Source organism: Argiope bruennichi, chromosome 4 (assembly GCF_947563725.1).
Source record: "Argiope bruennichi chromosome 4, qqArgBrue1.1, whole genome shotgun sequence".
NCBI classification, from domain to species: Eukaryota; Metazoa; Arthropoda; class Arachnida; order Araneae; family Araneidae; genus Argiope; species Argiope bruennichi.
In genome coordinates, this window is record NC_079154.1 from 26,019,098 (window position 1) to 26,036,445 (window position 17,348).

A 17,348-nucleotide genomic window follows, 5' to 3' on the forward strand; every position below is an offset into this window, starting at 1 on the left:
ATTACTTCACAAAACGACATAATAGTGGACTTAGCACAAATACAAATCGCCTTAACGATATATCATCACTCTATTCAAAATCAAAGATAAAATAACATCCATTTGAAGAGATATAAGTAATTTTCGAAGCACATTTAATTATAAAAAGACTAGCAACTGAGATAAAAATCTCGGTCTAATACATATATGATACACTGCGATATTTGCAACAAATACAAAAAACTTTACGGCAAACCTGAAAAATTAATGATACTTGAAATAACACCTCTGAAACTTCCACAACTTTCTTGAAATTACAAGAACGCGCCATTTTTCTTATTAGCTTTAAGTTTTCATTAATATTTCCATGACGATATTAAGCAAAGCTAATTGATAAATTACTTGCAACGAAACAAAACTCCATGAAATACTATAAAGAAACGGAAATTTACAAATGAAAAAGTTAAAATGTAAATTTCAAACGATAATAAAACTAAAGATAACATAATTTATAACTTTCATTAAACTTTAAATATTAATAAGGAATCTTCAAAGACATTTTTAATATAATTAAAATCAGCCTGTGTACACAAAGCAAAGGTTACTGTTCATAAATATTTAACAAATAATTTAAGACTCACTTGCTGTTTATTTCTGAAAGAAAAGCTTATAATCTTCATTTTTAACCATAATAATTTCAACAATTTAAGCAAAGTTCACTAATTTTTTTTCAAAGAGAAAAAAACAGGAATAAGTCGAATCTAATTCTTGTAGATTTTTTTAAACAGACTCTTCAATTCGTAATGGAATGTTTAATAGATCATAGATGTAAGAATAATTAGATTTGCTTATTATTTTTTTTAATCTTTCAAAAATATTTCTGTTCAAGAAAAGTTCAGTAGTTCAAATAAAAGAAAAGCATTTGCTTTGATGATGCCATATAAAACTTTTTTGAAACAAATGGTTAGATTTAATTAGTATTCTTTGAATTAAAAAAAATTAATTCATTTCCCGGAGAATTTAGAACCTTTTTAAAAGTTAACAATTTCCTTCGATTAAATTATGTCAGAAAACTCACTCAGCTGTAGGAACGCTATAAACAATTTGTAGAGTTCTTTAGAGTCTTTGCAATGCAAATGTCAATCAGATTGGCCAAATTTTTCCTATCGTGGAATAAACAACCCGTCTTGGTATTTAATAATCATAATAGTCGCCTTCGACGACCAGCTGGCTTTATTTAATTCCATTTAAATCGCTCAGACTTATTTTCATGTCCATGATTCCGCCAAATTCCCAGGCATTACAATTGTGTTATTTTAATTGCCTTATACATGTTCTTTTCATTGTGTATATGAACCTTTTTAATAGAGATCATTCCTATGGCATCATAATGTTATTAAAAATGTAAATGCGCTGTTTACCTATCTTCTAAATTTCGAGGTATTATAATTTTATTTATTTGTCTTCTAAACTACACAGATATTAAACAGAAACTTTTTTCTTTAGTTTCCACAATGAACGAAAATCACGTGATATAAGATTGAATGAAACAAACAAACAAACAAAAAACAGTTTGAATTTCAGGGCAACAATGTTATCTTTTGTTAAAAATTAAATTAAAAACAATTAAATTACGAAAATTTCACAAAACTTTTATGAATAATAAATTGATTAAATCTTAAGCGCATTAAAAAGACATTTTTTTTAAATTTTAAAATGGTATAAAATTTATTTTTGTGCAACGGCAATTTTTGAAGTTATCAAGGAAGAACGCCAAAATTCAGCTTAAATTTTAATTCATTAAAATTTTAAAAGAAATCGCTCTGAAGGGCGCATTTTCATCTTCATAGAATATATGTACCAAATTTAGTAACTATAGGTTAAACGGTCTGGACTGTAGAGTGCCAGCACACACATACACACACAGTCATCTTTATTATTAGTAAAGTTTTATTTGAATTCTTAGTTGAAAAACCATAATATCGCTGCATGATTTTTCATGGCAATGAATTTGTAAGCTTAAAATTTACAATAAAATGAATGACATAAAAATAATTCATTTATTAAAAATAACGAAATTCTTTTAAGGAATATTAAAATCCAAAATTGTTTTCTTCAATAGAAGCTTATCACAAGTATATTAAGAGAAAAAAAATATGATATAATGTAATACAATAAACTAATTGCAAATTATTCCTAGATAAAGGCGTTGGATTCAAATATTTTATTTGAAGTTCAGTTATTCTCAACTCTTTCCGGACCAGTAATGCACTTTGACTTTACCAGAATATTCTATGTTTATATGCAATTCTGATTTTAATTTGAGATGGAAAAGATTTAGTGGAACCCAGATGGCAACATGATTTGTGAGCAAACGATTAATAAATGAAAAAAAAGTCATAAATTTATCTGTTTGTAATTAATTAATATAAATAAACTAATCAAATATACACATTATTTATGAAGATGTAGTTTTTGAAAAACAAATACATTGAAATTATTTGAAGAAAATTATATTTAAAAATTTATTTAGTCATAGCAATGACAGAGTAAAAGAAAAAGACAAAAAATGTGAATTCCATAATCTACATACTCGTTCGTCCAATTTTTATCGATTCTCTCCACATTTACAATCGCAAAGATATACGATTGCAATTCAAATTGCAATCGTATTAGTAATAGGGAAACTCCAGGAAAGTACCATTGCGTAATGATCGTATAGGATTCTACATGTTTTACATATAAAAAGTTAACACATATAAAATTCTACATATAAAAAGTTACACATATAAAAGATAACACATATAAAAAGTTACAGATATAAAAAGTTACACATATAAAAAGTTACACATATAAAAGATAACACATATAAAAGATTCTACATATAAAAAGTTACACATATAGAAGATAACACATAAAAGATTCTACATATAAAAGATAACACATATAAAAGATTCTACATATAAAAAGTTACACATATAAAAGATAACACATATAAAAGATTCTACATATAAAAAGTTACACATATAAAAGATAACACATAAAAGATTCTACATATAAAAAGTTACACATATAAAAGATAACACATATAAAAGATAACACATATAAAAGATTCTACATATAAAAAGTTACACATATAAAAGATAACACATAAAAGATTCTACATATAAAAAGTTACACATATAAAAGATAACACATATAAAAGATTCTACATATAAAAAGTTACACATATAAAAGATTCTACATATAAAAAGTTACACATATAAAAGATAACACATATAAAAGATTCTACATATAAAAAGTTACACATATAAAAGATTCTACATATAAAAAGTTACACATATAAAAGATAACACATATAAAAAGTTACACATATGAAAGATAACACATATAAAAGATTCTACATATAAAAAGTTACACATATAAAAGATAACACATATAAAAAGTTACACATATAAAAGATAACACATATAAAAAGTTACACATATGAAAGATAACACATATAAAAGATTCTACATATAAAAAGTTACACATATAAAAGATAACACATATAAAAAGTTACACATATAAAAGATAACACATATAAAAAGTTACACATATAAAAGATAACACATATAAAAGATTCTACATATAAAAAGTTAAATGATATAAAAACTAAAAATTCTTACAAAACATATTACTTTCTCGCATACGAAGTATAGAAGAAGTACTGAAATAGTCAAATAGTACAATAGCACTCTAGATTTTGAATCTCCACGTTTCAGACATTTCTGTGTCCGAAAAACGCAATTTTGACATTATATTTGTCTATCTGGGAACACTATAACTCAAAATCGCTTTGAGCTAGTCGGCTGAAATTTTGTATATAAAATTATGATCAAATTTGTAGATTTCTATCATATTTTGAACAAAGTCCACTCGCAAAAAGTCTGTCTGTCTGTTCGAGTAAAAATGAATTCGATTACAAAACATACAGAGCTAGATAAATAAAATTTGGCACTCAAATTTAGCATCTAAAATATAGGGACTTATCAAACTTTGTTCTATTTGTCAAATATTGAACTTTTGATGGTCCTTATTTTCGTATGCGTATAAACGCAATAACATAAATGTAATGACTTAAATCAATGAAATCCAATATGTTATCTTATGATTACAACTGCAGTTTCGTGGCAAATTTTTTCGTGTCAAAACAGTCCTTATTCAAGGTCTCCAATTGTATGCAGAAGAAGAGAGATAGGACTTTATTGTGAGTATGAAAGAAACTTTCAGAGAGACCACTGCTTCTAGTTTTTTCCTGTTACTTACACATAAAAATTTCATAGTGATAACCAGTTGCTAATTCGAAAAATAAATTTTAGATTATTTGCTTGTACAGGGAAATAATGAACCACAAAGCGATATCTGTTCTCATACAGAATTTTAAAAACCGTTAGAGTTGCCATAATTAATTTATTGGATTATATGTTGCAATAGACTACAGTGCCCGAAAAAATTATAAGGACACGCGAAAAATCGCCAAATCTAGAAGCCTTGTGTACAGAATCGTATGCAAATTTTTGCAGCAAAAATAGAAGTAAAACTAAAATATTTTATGCGTAAAGTAATTAAAATTTTCAATTTTAAATCTACTAAAATTTAAATTTTAATTTTTAAACCTAAATGAAAACGGAAAAAAGTATAAGGACATTGCTTTTTTCTCCAGTAGTTATTTAAAAATTTGCATATTTGAAAGCATAAAATGACAATTCCGAGTTAAAAGATTCATTTGCAAAAAGAATTTCCCATTCGGCGACTTTCAGTGTGAATTTTTAAACGATGCCCAAAGGAACTCAACTTTCTGGCTCTGAAAAAGGAAAAATTGTTGCTTTTCGAGAATGTGGATTAAGTGGATAGGAAATTTCAAAAAGAATCAAGAGATCTAAAACGGTGGTTTATAATTTTTAAAAAAATCCTGGGATGTATGGTATGAAAAAGCGAACTGGGAGACCAGAAATTCTCACTCGTCGACAAAAAAGAATGATTGTAAGGAGAGCTTGCATGAAAAGAGAAACCGCAAATGAAGTTAGACAAAATTTGAGTTTACCATGCTCAACAAGGACTGTTCAAAATGTTTTGAGTAAACATCCTCAAGTTTCTTATGGGAAATTTGTGTCACACCCCCCTCTTACAAATCATCATAAGAGAAGAAGAGTTTACTTTGCCAAAAAATACATTTCTCTTGGTCAAAAGTGGGCTGATGTAATTTTTTCGGACGAAAAAAAGTACAATCTTGAGGGACCTGATGGTTTTCGTTGTTTTTGGTGTGATCTGCGAAAGACCAAGGAAGTGTTTTCCAGGCGTCAATATGGTGGTGGCTCGGTTATGGTATGGGGCGCTTTTGGGGCAAATGGAACCACTCCAATTGTATTTATCAACCGTAAAATGAATTCGGACAGGTATGTTGATATGTTAGGAGAAAGTTTATTACCTGAAGCGCCACTAATTACTTCAGGGGACTATATTTTTCAGCAGGATAATGCTTCGATACACGTTTCTACGAGAGCAAAACTCTGGTTTGAAGCTAATTCTGTAAATTTACTTGATTGACCGGCGAGAAGTCCCGATCTTAATCCAATCGAATACTTATGGGGACTTCTAGCCCGAGTAGTTTATAAAAACGGCACACAGTATCAATGTACACAAGATCTTGTCGCCGCTATCAAAGACGCTTGGGAAAAAATATCTGTGGACATTTTAAAAGATCTTTCAGGATCTATGACCTCTCGGATTATTCAAATGATTGAAAAAAAGGTAGTTTTCTTGATTATTGAAACATTTTTTAAGTATTTTACAACATGTCCTTATAATTTTTTCAGTATTTCCTTTAATGTTAAATTTTGTAAAATCAATATTTTGAAGCTAAATTATGCTTTTTATGTGGTATAAGTGTTATCACAAAGTTATGCAGCAGAAGTAAGAAATATAAAAAGTTCATTTAGGTGAAATGGAAATAAAGCATATTTTCATGCAATTACATGTTGCCCTTATACTTTTTTTCGCGCACTGTGCAATACAAAGAAGTACATGCTGTAAGGAACTACAATTTTATACAAACACATTATTTAATATATTGCAAAATATATTAGATAATGTGTTTGTATAAAATATTTTCTCATATCTAATAAAAAAAACATTAAAATTTTATTTTATGTTATTTAAAATATCTTGACTTTTTTATTTTTGTTTAAATGTTCCACTCAGAATTCCAAAATTGCTTATAATATATTTAAGAGCAAATATAAATTGCGCTATTTATTTTGATCTTTCAAATGGATACATAAGTGCTTTTTTCATTAAAAAAATGCTATTATTTCGAATAGTATATATATATATATATATATATATATATATATATATATATATATATATATATATATATATATATAATATGCATAGTTCTATTTTGATTAACTTATTAATTTTAAAGCAGAAAACCATTTATCTCATTTTTTGACAGTTCAAAAGGAATAAAAATAGCTTGGTGTTTATCTCTATTTCATCTATTTTGCAACTCCATTTAACTTGTAAGAAATTTCAGAACTAGTTTATATACTAATTCTTTTGTAATCCTAAAAATAAAATAAAAAATTTAAAACATCCAATAAAAATGTAATTAACCTCAAAGCAAAATCTTAAAGCAGGATCACTTTCATAATTCTTTTTTCTAATAACAAATGATGCTCTATAAAATCATACGACATCAATGTTTTCACATTGAAATTCCTAGTAACTACCCCATTAAAGACGGAAATCCCTAAGTTGCTTCGCTACGAAAATTATCAAAAGAAACCCTGTTTTGACTTACACATAAATCGTAATTTTTCCTTTCTTGCGCATAATGCTATATTAATAAAAAACATATGAAAAACGTTATAAAGAACAATAAGAATTTAAAATTCCGATTTTCCCATAACTGCTAATAGCGCGGAATAAATTTCCGATTAACTTGACTTTTTCTCCAATAGAAATAATCCGTATAGACAAATTCAGTACGTAATAAAAGAAAAATACGTTGAGTTATGGCAGTAAATGAGGACAAAAATCCGGAACTTAAATCCATAGGAGGGCACAGCAACTTTTTAGGTCAGGGATTGAGAGGTTCAAAATGGGTGTTCATGAAATGACACTGTCTGTTTCCTTACAAAAACTAATAATCAGTCTTCTATAAAATTCATAATCAAATCGAATGCATTCATTTAAATAACCCGAACATTATGAGGCTTTTATATTTTTTAATGAATTTTAAGTTAAATGAGTTTTTCAAAATAATATTCCATGTTTAAATATAAAAAAAAAGAATTGAAATGGTGAAGCTCTTAAACTCAATATTTAAATATAGATATATCGAAATAGTTCATTAAAAAAGTGAAAACTGGATATACTGTTCTCCTTGCCACTGAGTCAATTTTAAGACATAAATATCTTTGATTTAAAAAGTATTAAAGGTATATCATAACTTAAAAATATTAAACTTTGCCTAGAATCTCTGTTTTCTTTGTGCTGTTTTTCATATTTTCATAAGTAACTTTTGTAAAAACAATACGATGCAAATACTAAACAATGTAAATGACAAACGATGTATGAAAAAAGAATCAAATATTATTTTTCTCATTAAGTGTTAGATTAACAATGGTTTATCATATGGTATCAGTGAAAAGTGCCTGATAATCATCTAAATATTTCTAAGAAGCATGCAAAGAGCTCGCTAGTGTCCAGGGGCTGATAGAGTAGAGATTTGCAAGTTTTCTTAATTTTTTCGCTTCCGGTACTTACAGCGTTTATTACTTTTAGTCCTCTGCATTATATTCTATAACATTTGTTAATAATCAATATAACAATTGTTAATCGTCTGCCTTTAAATTTTTCTTTTAGTATTCTAGAATTTTTAATGTGTTCTCTCAATTATGACTTCTGTATTCTTGTTTTCAGTGCGTTTTATTGTTTGTATATATATATATATATATATATATATATATATATTAATTATATATGGTGTAAGTGAAAAGTATCTGACAGTCTTAATTACTACAAAAGAACGCTTGTAGAAGTCACTAGTATGGTGCCTTTGCGGGCTATTCAATATCTTTTTGCAGTTTTTCAATTTTCTTGCTTCTAGCACTTATAGTATTTACCACTTTTAATTTTCTTACCTTTTCACCTTAAATCGAATGAGAATCTTCTACTTTAAAGTTATATTTTAATGTTTTTCCAGAATTTGTTAATGTGTTCTAGAATTCTTATGTATTTGCCAATGTGTTCGTTTGTATTCTTGTTCGTGATGCGTTTTATTATTCGTGTGTATACATCATCTAGACGTAAAAATAAATGTTGGGATTTTTGAATTAACAAAATATATTACCCAATCCATCAGTTTGACAAAATCCAGAATAAGCCATTATTGAGAAATGTAGTGAAATTATCGAGCGGTCTTTGATCGAAAGTAGCAATCTTTTAAATCAAAATTAAAATTTGTTGTACTTGAAGAAATTGAAGAATAAAATATTATGAAGAAACGCATGATTACAAGATTTGAATGTCTCACATCATGTTATTACTATAACATGCAACGAATACATAATTATTATAGATTATAGAACACATAATTATTATAGATTATAATTATTATATATTATAGAACACATAATTATTATAGATTATAATTATTATATATTATAGAACACATAATTATTATAGATTATAATTATTATATATTATAGAACACATAATTATTATAGATTATAATTATTATAGATTATAATTATTATATATTATAGAACACATAATTATTATAGATTATAATTATTATATATTATAGAACACATAATTATTATAGATTATAATTATTATATATTATAGAACACATAATTATTATAGATTATAATTATTATATATTATAGAACACATAATTATTATAGATAGACACATAATTATGATAGATATTAAGTATTTATATATTTTTTATTGATATTTAGACTACAGAAGTTCCTCTTTCTCTTATTCTTGTTCCTGTATATTGTTAACGCAAACCCGAAAAATCACGTGTTCGTTATATAAGCGGTGAAAGGATACATTATTTAAGCTGCAATATAGTTAAAATTATTTTCTTTGGGGCATGAAAGGATTTTCAAAAGAATTCTTGATTAGTATTATAGCCCTCAAAGTCATTTCGGAAGAAGATCATTTTTTTTTTAACATTTTTATACTTTTTCACGTTTGTAACGATGAAATTTTGCAATTAATTTCGCACTATTTTCATTATGCGCTAAAACTTTGAAAATCTGCACATTTGTGTAATGAATGCATTGTGGAATTCAATATTTTAATATTTTCAGAACTAAATTATACCATAGTCTATTAATTTTATTAAATTTTGAAACATGATACAAATGGCACCACTTAGCAGTGACAGTTTGAGAAAAATTGTATTTAAATTCTATAATATTTATAATAATTAATCATTAATTAAAGAAAAAAAAGTAGAAAATATTAAGGAAAAAAAATTTTTTTGATACACTAAGTGTATTTTCAAATAGTTAAATTAATTAAGATTTGAAAATATTAAATTTAATTATCATTCAGATTTAAATTCACTCTAGATAATTCTATAAATTTGAAGTGTATTGTGATGATGTGGGCGACACTTGTGTCACTTCTGCATTACATCAATGATCGTATATTTGACCCGATAAGTAATAGGCTGACATACACAATAGATAGGCATTTGATGAAATCGATACCAATTTCGAAAACCTACGATTTCACTCCATTACGTTACTTCGAATGTTGAAAAAATACAAATATCATTAATTACTGCCTCTAAAAGAATTCTACTAACAATTGTATGTCTAATTCTAAAACTGTACGTCAACACACACATTTAAATGGTGGAATTGAACAAAAATTAAACACAAAGAGATAATATTTAGAGATATAATTTATCATATCACATGCACTTCTTTGTTTTGCATTTATTCGACTCGTATACAATTAAAAAAAAATTAATGAAAAGTTTAAGGGAATTCAAATGTCTAGTCCGAAATATCAAAGCACGTTATTGCTTTACGCTCATGGTCACGTGCACGCAAAAATATATTTAATATCGCCACAACGCATATATTTATAAACGCAGTTACTAAAAGAACGAAAAGTATTAAATGAAAATGTATTTTAAAATTTATTAAAATTAGAGGAAAAAATTATGTGAAATTAAAATGAGTGTTACTGTAAAGCCATTTTTTTTAAATTTTCAGATAGAATAAAAATGATTTGGTGTATTAATATATTCCGAAGTTTTTAAGGAAATTGTATAGGCTAACTATAACTGCTGTCAAATTGTTTCATTGCCGTATGTTGCCACAAAATATCAAATGTCCTGCTGTTACATCAAAATTTCATATGCTTTGCTATGTAGATTTTTTTTTTTTGTATGAACGATAGTTTGAAATATAATTGACTGTATGTAGATCTTATCCACAATAATTTTTAGGGCAGATGAGGCGAAATTAACAAAGAACTTACTGGTTTAAAAAAAATTATTGTCGTCTTGTTTGATTCGCAAATTTTTTATGCGGTAAATATAAGTGATTTTTATATTGAAAAGCTGTTTAAAAGACTTAAGTTTGGCATGTTTCTAAATTCGATTACAAATCGAAATCTTTATACAATTTCTTATTTTTCTTTTAAATTCACTCTGGAATTTGTATTTATTTTGGTATCTAGGTAGTTGCCGAGATGGAGAATGAAGCGTAAAATGGTGAAACACAAAGTCCTTGCCGTTATGAACCGAGAAAATATAAACGAAAATCAGTTTTCGTTTGTAAATACAGCTAAGGATAATTATAATAGTAAATGATGTTTTCTTCTTTTGCACATCTAATGTGATAATGGCTATCATTTCGAAATTAAATCAAAGTATAAAATATATATAGAAAGAATTTTAAAATGGTAATAAACATAAAGATGTTTTATTGACACTTTTTAAAAAAAATTAAAGGAAGTTCGAACCGCTAATTTGGAATATAAGCACGGTAATGTTTATTGACTCGATTCGTCTATCTTTATTTTATTATAAAAATTGTCTCTTAATTATATAACAGTGATAACGAACACACAAAGAAAATATATTTTATATCGTCGCAACAAACATGTGTAAAATAAGCATCCAATATTTAAGTAACTATTGTTGTAAAATATACCTATAAATGCTTCTTTTAATTTATTAAAATAGAGAAATAATTGAAGGAAATAAAATTAATATCACTAAAGAATTATTATTATTATTTATATTTTAAAGCGGTAAAACGTTATTAAATAAAATGATCCGATTTATTAGAAAAAAACTTAATATTTTGATTATTTTTTTTTATTTTTAAAACTCTTTCTTAGCACTTAGTACTAAGAAATATCAATTTGTCAAAATTGATAGCTCTAGATCCAATAATCTGTTTTGTAGAGCGTTTTGAACGGTTTTTGTAGCGTGTGTCACATCTCTCATGTCGCAATGTACAGAACCTAGTATGAACATTATATCATCAGTGACGAATCTAGATATTTTGCAACCCTAGACAGTTCAGGCTATGAGGCCTCACTTTTAAAAAACTTAACAATTTTGGATCTCATTATTGATGCCAAATTAAAAACTCACATTTTTAATTTGGCATCATGTAAATGATTTAATTTTAGATTTTTTTTTTTTCGTTTTAATATTTTTGTAAATGTGAGTAAGTTTTTTTTTGTTTATTATGACTCATAACATCGCAAAACTGTCCTTTTTATACACTATTATCTTCCAATATCATCGATGTTTAAAAATACCGTGATAACTTATCAGTTACATAATATTCACTGCAATATGAAACAGATACGAACCTGATCAATCATACTTAACACAATGTTACTATTATCTGAATATTTTATAATCCATAGAAATTGTGTATTTTACAAATTTATTTAAAAAACAATAGCTTCATTTTAACTGACCAACCTGCCGCACCCTCAGCCCAACGGACCTAGGCAACTATCTAATCTCTCTAATCAGAAATCAGCTTCTGAATATCATTCTATAAATTTTCTTATTGTTTGATAGATAGTTCGCAAATTCCCAAATTTTTATGACACTTTTGATGAATATAATTATTTTACAGGATATGATTCGGGAACTGTTGACCAAGGACAATTTGAATGTCATTTCTGTGGACTGGGTTTTCGGAGCAGCTCCCCCATATACGCAAGCCGTGGCAAACGCAAGAATGGTGGGAGTCGTTCTGGCAGAATTTATCGAACTTCTACACGTAAGTGTCTATGTTATTTATTTTGTTTTATCATAAGGGATTTCAAATTGATTTTCTAAAAGTCAGAATATTGGAAGGGAAAAAATCTACCAGATGGATTACGGTAAGAAGTCTCGCCAGTTCAATATCAGATAAAGACGCTTTATTCCATAAGATAATACAAAGAATAAGTAGCAAAATACATTCGAAACACACACGGACAGTATATATAAAGACATAAAATCATATAGCATAGCACAATAGGGCACAAATTGCAACTAAAGAACTTATGTCGCGATTACGCTCAAAAAGAGAAATCACTCGATTGGCTGACTTTAGATCTCCCACCCGTTTTTATTATCTCGGAAAAGTATCGAACTTCTAGAAGAATCCCAGATTGGGCCCGAATCCTTGCAGAGATATTGCTGAATTTCTTGCATATTCTAGAACCTTCCTTTCTGTCGCCAAACTTACCCCCGTTTGTCACCAAGACCGGAGATTACTGACCTGATATGCATTCAATATCCATTAAAATATTTGTATAATATAAATTCCCATACTTAGTATGAGTCTACCAGTAGAAGAAAGTAACATTTCAAATTTATAACAATATCTTTGAATATCTGTAAATCAAGAATTTCCAAACTTATAAATATTAAGATTAACTTTTAGAAATCGAATCTATAAGACACCCTCTTCATCCTCGGGGTGTTGAATTTTTTCATAGACGAACAATGGTCGTTTTTTCCGAAAAGTTTGTATGGGATAAAAAGGAACTTCCTTGAAAGGAAAAAAAACTTTGTTATTAAATATTACAAATGTTCAAGGTAATGATAGCAAGCCGCTTCCAAATAAATGCGCCCACAAATTTAATTTTTTTTTTTTTTTTTTAAAAATAAAACTTTTTTTTGTATGAGTGGCCCACACGTCGCCTTATTTGTGACATGTTTCGTCATTTCATGTTATTCGACACGAGTCACTTGTTTGACTATTGGCTTTTTCTTCCTCCCCTATTTCTGTTATTTGGCTTGATACATCACATTTTTTAAAATTGTGGAAAGATACATACGCATTTTTCATATCGCCAAAAATTGATTCTTGAACACAAGAGGGCGCAGCCAACAGCTTAGGATCCCCCGTCTAAAGTTCTTATAAAAATATTTTTATATAACGAAGCCTAACGATATTTGATCTTAACACATTTTAACAAACCATATGACATAGTTCGTAACATCATTAAAAGTTTTTTGAAACTGTTTACTTTTAATGGCCTTTATATAAGACTTTAAAAGAGCTTTTTGTCGTATTTCAAAGGGCTTTTAATAAACACACACAGTAATTTTCCTTCACTAGATTTGGAGATCTGTATAAATGTGTTAACTTTGCCCTATGTGATCTTTTATCTCTGTTAGAATACCAATGAATCGGGAGGTCAGTTTGAAAGATTTTCTCTCATTTTAGAGAAACACTGAAAGCATGGTGGGAAAAAATATATTCTCTTCGTTCACTTTATTTTTCCTTCGTATCTTTTGTTTGTCAAGGAAGGAGGAGGGGGGATCTTTTCACTTCAGAAATTATTTTATGTATTTCCGAAAATAATATGGATTTGTTTCTAAGTAACTTCAGCTTGTTGTTTCTTCTTCTTCTTCAAGAGGTTACTTCTTTACAAATCGTTTTCCCATTCTAATTGTTATTATTTTTACTGAATTATTTAAGTATTCTTACTGTAAATAATTCTGGTACACAATTTTTAGAATGTTATTACAATATTATTTAATTCACTATGATATTTCAAAAGTGAATACACTGAATAGATAAAGCCTTGCAAAAATAGGAAATAAAGCAATAGACATTACTGAAGAATTGAGAAAATAAGCAATATCAACCTGGTAAAAAAAAATCTTTTCTAGAAAGAACAGAAAAAATGTGGAAATTGCTAGAAATTTTTTTTACAAAAAAAAGTAATCTGATTTTATTGAAGAATCTTGATCCTTTTACAGAAAAAGAAAGTCTTAGAAGAAGAAATTGCTGAAATGGAATTTAAAGATAATGCACTGGCTCAACAAACTGAACAAGCAAACTTTTCTTTACGAACGAAACCTACTTTATCACGAAAACCTATTAGTGAAGATACTCGACAATTGAAAGAGTTAGATAAAAAACCTTTTAAAAAAAGAAGAAAAATCATTGTTTATAAAAATAACGAATTGTTCAGATTTTTATATCTTAGATTGTTTTTTTTAATATCCTTAGTCATTTTTTTTTCTTTCAAGGGACTGAAATATTAATGAGATCAAATCAGCGTAATATTTCTTTAAATAGTTAATTATAGTGTAATAAAGTAATTTTAGTACTTAATAAGAATGCTTTAGTAAGATTTGCTTAAGAAATTTGTAGAAACAATTTTTTTAAATAATTTCGCTTAGTGTTTGTTAAAAATCAAATATTTATCAACTATCATTCAACTTTCTATTTTTTTTTTATTTGTACAAAATTATATACTTTTTTACCCAACTTGCGTCGTAGTAGTGTGATACATCATAGTAGACAGTTCCATCATTTGTATGCTACGTTAAAGTCCGATCTGATTTTTATAGGTACATAGATCTGTAAAAGTGCATAAAAAGTGTTTATTCTTTAAGTTAAAAAGGTTTTAAGTTTTACTGCTCACACGGCTTCACTTTAATATAATAGCTATTTTTACATATTTATATTTTTATTCGATAAAAAACTCGATTTAATAGATGTGATAGTTTGTACGAGAAGTACATGTGCGGATGAGCTGAAACATAAGCCTTTATATTAATATAAATCATGTAGTATAAATCATACATCTGACTCTCCGACCCGCTACGAATTCACACGGATTTAAACCATAAAACTGAATGAACGGACCGCCGCAACAGTAACACTGGCGGAAACTGTAGTTGAGTCCTAAGGGCCATCACCGGCCACGGTACAGCCCTCCCCGAAGGAAGTATGTCCCGTCATTGATGGGAGGAGTCAAATCCCCCACCTATTTCTGTACCCTCCAGGGTGGCGAGATCCAATTACCATGCCGGAAGCATCTCATCCTCATTTCGAGGTGCCCCCACGGGGGTTAATCATGTAGTATAAGTCAATTATTTAATTATTTTCAAATTTCTTTCCTAGCTTTATAAATCAATAGAAATTAAATACTTTAATATTCAAGATTTTTTTCACAATTCTTTTAGATAACTCTAAAATGAAAATTCGACCAGACATTAAAACAAGTTCGATTCCTTTATAAATAAGACTGTTTTGTAGTACCATATACAATACATGCACAATAATATGAATCTGTATATAAAATAGACTCTATATTAACTTTGATTAGATAAAATAAATTTGTTTTTAAATTATTTGAAAGTCAATTAGAATTTAATTTTTTAATACTCAAGATATTTCCACAAATTTTTTTTAGAAAATAAGATTTTAAGATAAAAACCCAACTATTTTATATGCATGATTGTTTTGAAGGGAAAGCATGAATTGTAGAAGTTATAACTTTATACATACTGTAACAGTAGTATATAGAGTAAATCTGTTTGTGAATTATTTGTAAATAATTTTTCTTGATGTATTAAAATAACCGACTTCCATTTATTTTTTAAAAAATAATTAAAAAAATGTTTAGAAAAAAAGGAAAATCTTAAAACTCCAAGATAATTATTTGATTTGTTTCTGCATGTCATAGTTTGAAACTTGATATATTATGGAAACATTATTGAAATTGTCATGTATCATTATATATATTGTATAGACAGCATATAAGATATATCTTTTTTTAAATTATTTTCAAACTGATTTCTTTGATTTCAAGATACTTTTCCTGATATTCAAGATACTTTTTCCTGTTTTTGGAAGAAAAAACAAACAAACAAACAAACAAAAAACTCAACTTCAAAAATCCAAATAAAATTCCGATTTCTTTATAGGTGCTTCAAACTCGTAGATCAAAATTCACAATGAAAATAAAAAAAAAGGACTTGCATCCTAAACCAGAAAAAAATAAACTTTTATGGCTATTTTAAATCATCTCTTACCACTGAATATTTCATTCATGACTTCATTTTCTTTTGCAGCAGTAACGGAGCACCTAGTTCCCCATGAATGATCCAGATTTCATGACTATTTTTTTCGGTTTCGTGTGTACACACGGTTCACTTTTTTTTTAACCCTAACCATGATGACGTGATTAATTTTTCTCTTGGAATTCAGCACCATATGGGAATGTGTCTGAGAGTTGATCTGCTTTCATTACCACTGTCCCACATATTTTATACTCTTCCTTTCTGCTTTCATCAGTTGAGTTTCTCTCAAATCGTGGCATTAACTAAATCATGGACCCATGACTATGAACTTCAAAACTGCATTCAAAAAAGTAAAAAACACTTCTTTAAAATGATTCATCTGCAGTGCAGTCATATGGAACGCGTCATTTAAATTTAGCAAAAGTTAAGCTTATTTTCAGTTTTAAAATAAGAGCTGCTGACTAATAGTGACTACATTTCTTAAATGTTAAACCGGATTTAGATGTTTGAGGAATATGGATCATCTTTTTTCAATTCGAGACCGTGACTCAAAATCCTGGATTGCTTTAACTAATTCGACGCTTCACTTTTTTGCTGTTATTGTACCTATTCTGCCTGTTGGTTTCTCCATTATGCAATAATTCTTTCTGTCTCCCATCAAGAAAGGACACGTAGGCAGAGATTCTATACTGCATGATTCTTGAAGTCAAGAATATTGCCGCATTGAAGAAATACAGTCGAGTCTCCATGGTCGAATGGTCATGGCATTGGTCTCGTGATCAGGAGGCCTGGGTTCGTATCCCGCTAGAGGCAATGCGATTAATAGTATATGTAAATACTTAATACCCTCATTTTATGTTTTCCTTTATTTCATGTTCCAGAAGATACTGGACATCTCTTTAGTTTACCAGACAAGTGTTCTGGACTTTTCTTACTGTTTCCAGAAGAGTATTCTGGAACTTTCTCTGCTTGTATAAATTTGGTTTGTTTGGTTTGGTTATAT

At 27.8% G+C, this 17,348-nt stretch overlaps 1 protein-coding gene across 1 annotated transcript in view; it reads left to right on the forward strand.

The window, feature by feature from the left end:
* LOC129966097 (pancreatic triacylglycerol lipase-like) overlaps positions 1-17,348 on the forward strand; it is a 49,927-nt gene that overhangs the window by 5,656 nt on the left and 26,923 nt on the right. Inside the window, exon 3 of the mRNA XM_056080474.1 lies at positions 12,165-12,311. Coding sequence (XP_055936449.1) covers positions 12,165-12,311 — 147 coding nt within the window. The remainder of the gene's footprint in view (positions 1-12,164; positions 12,312-17,348) is intronic.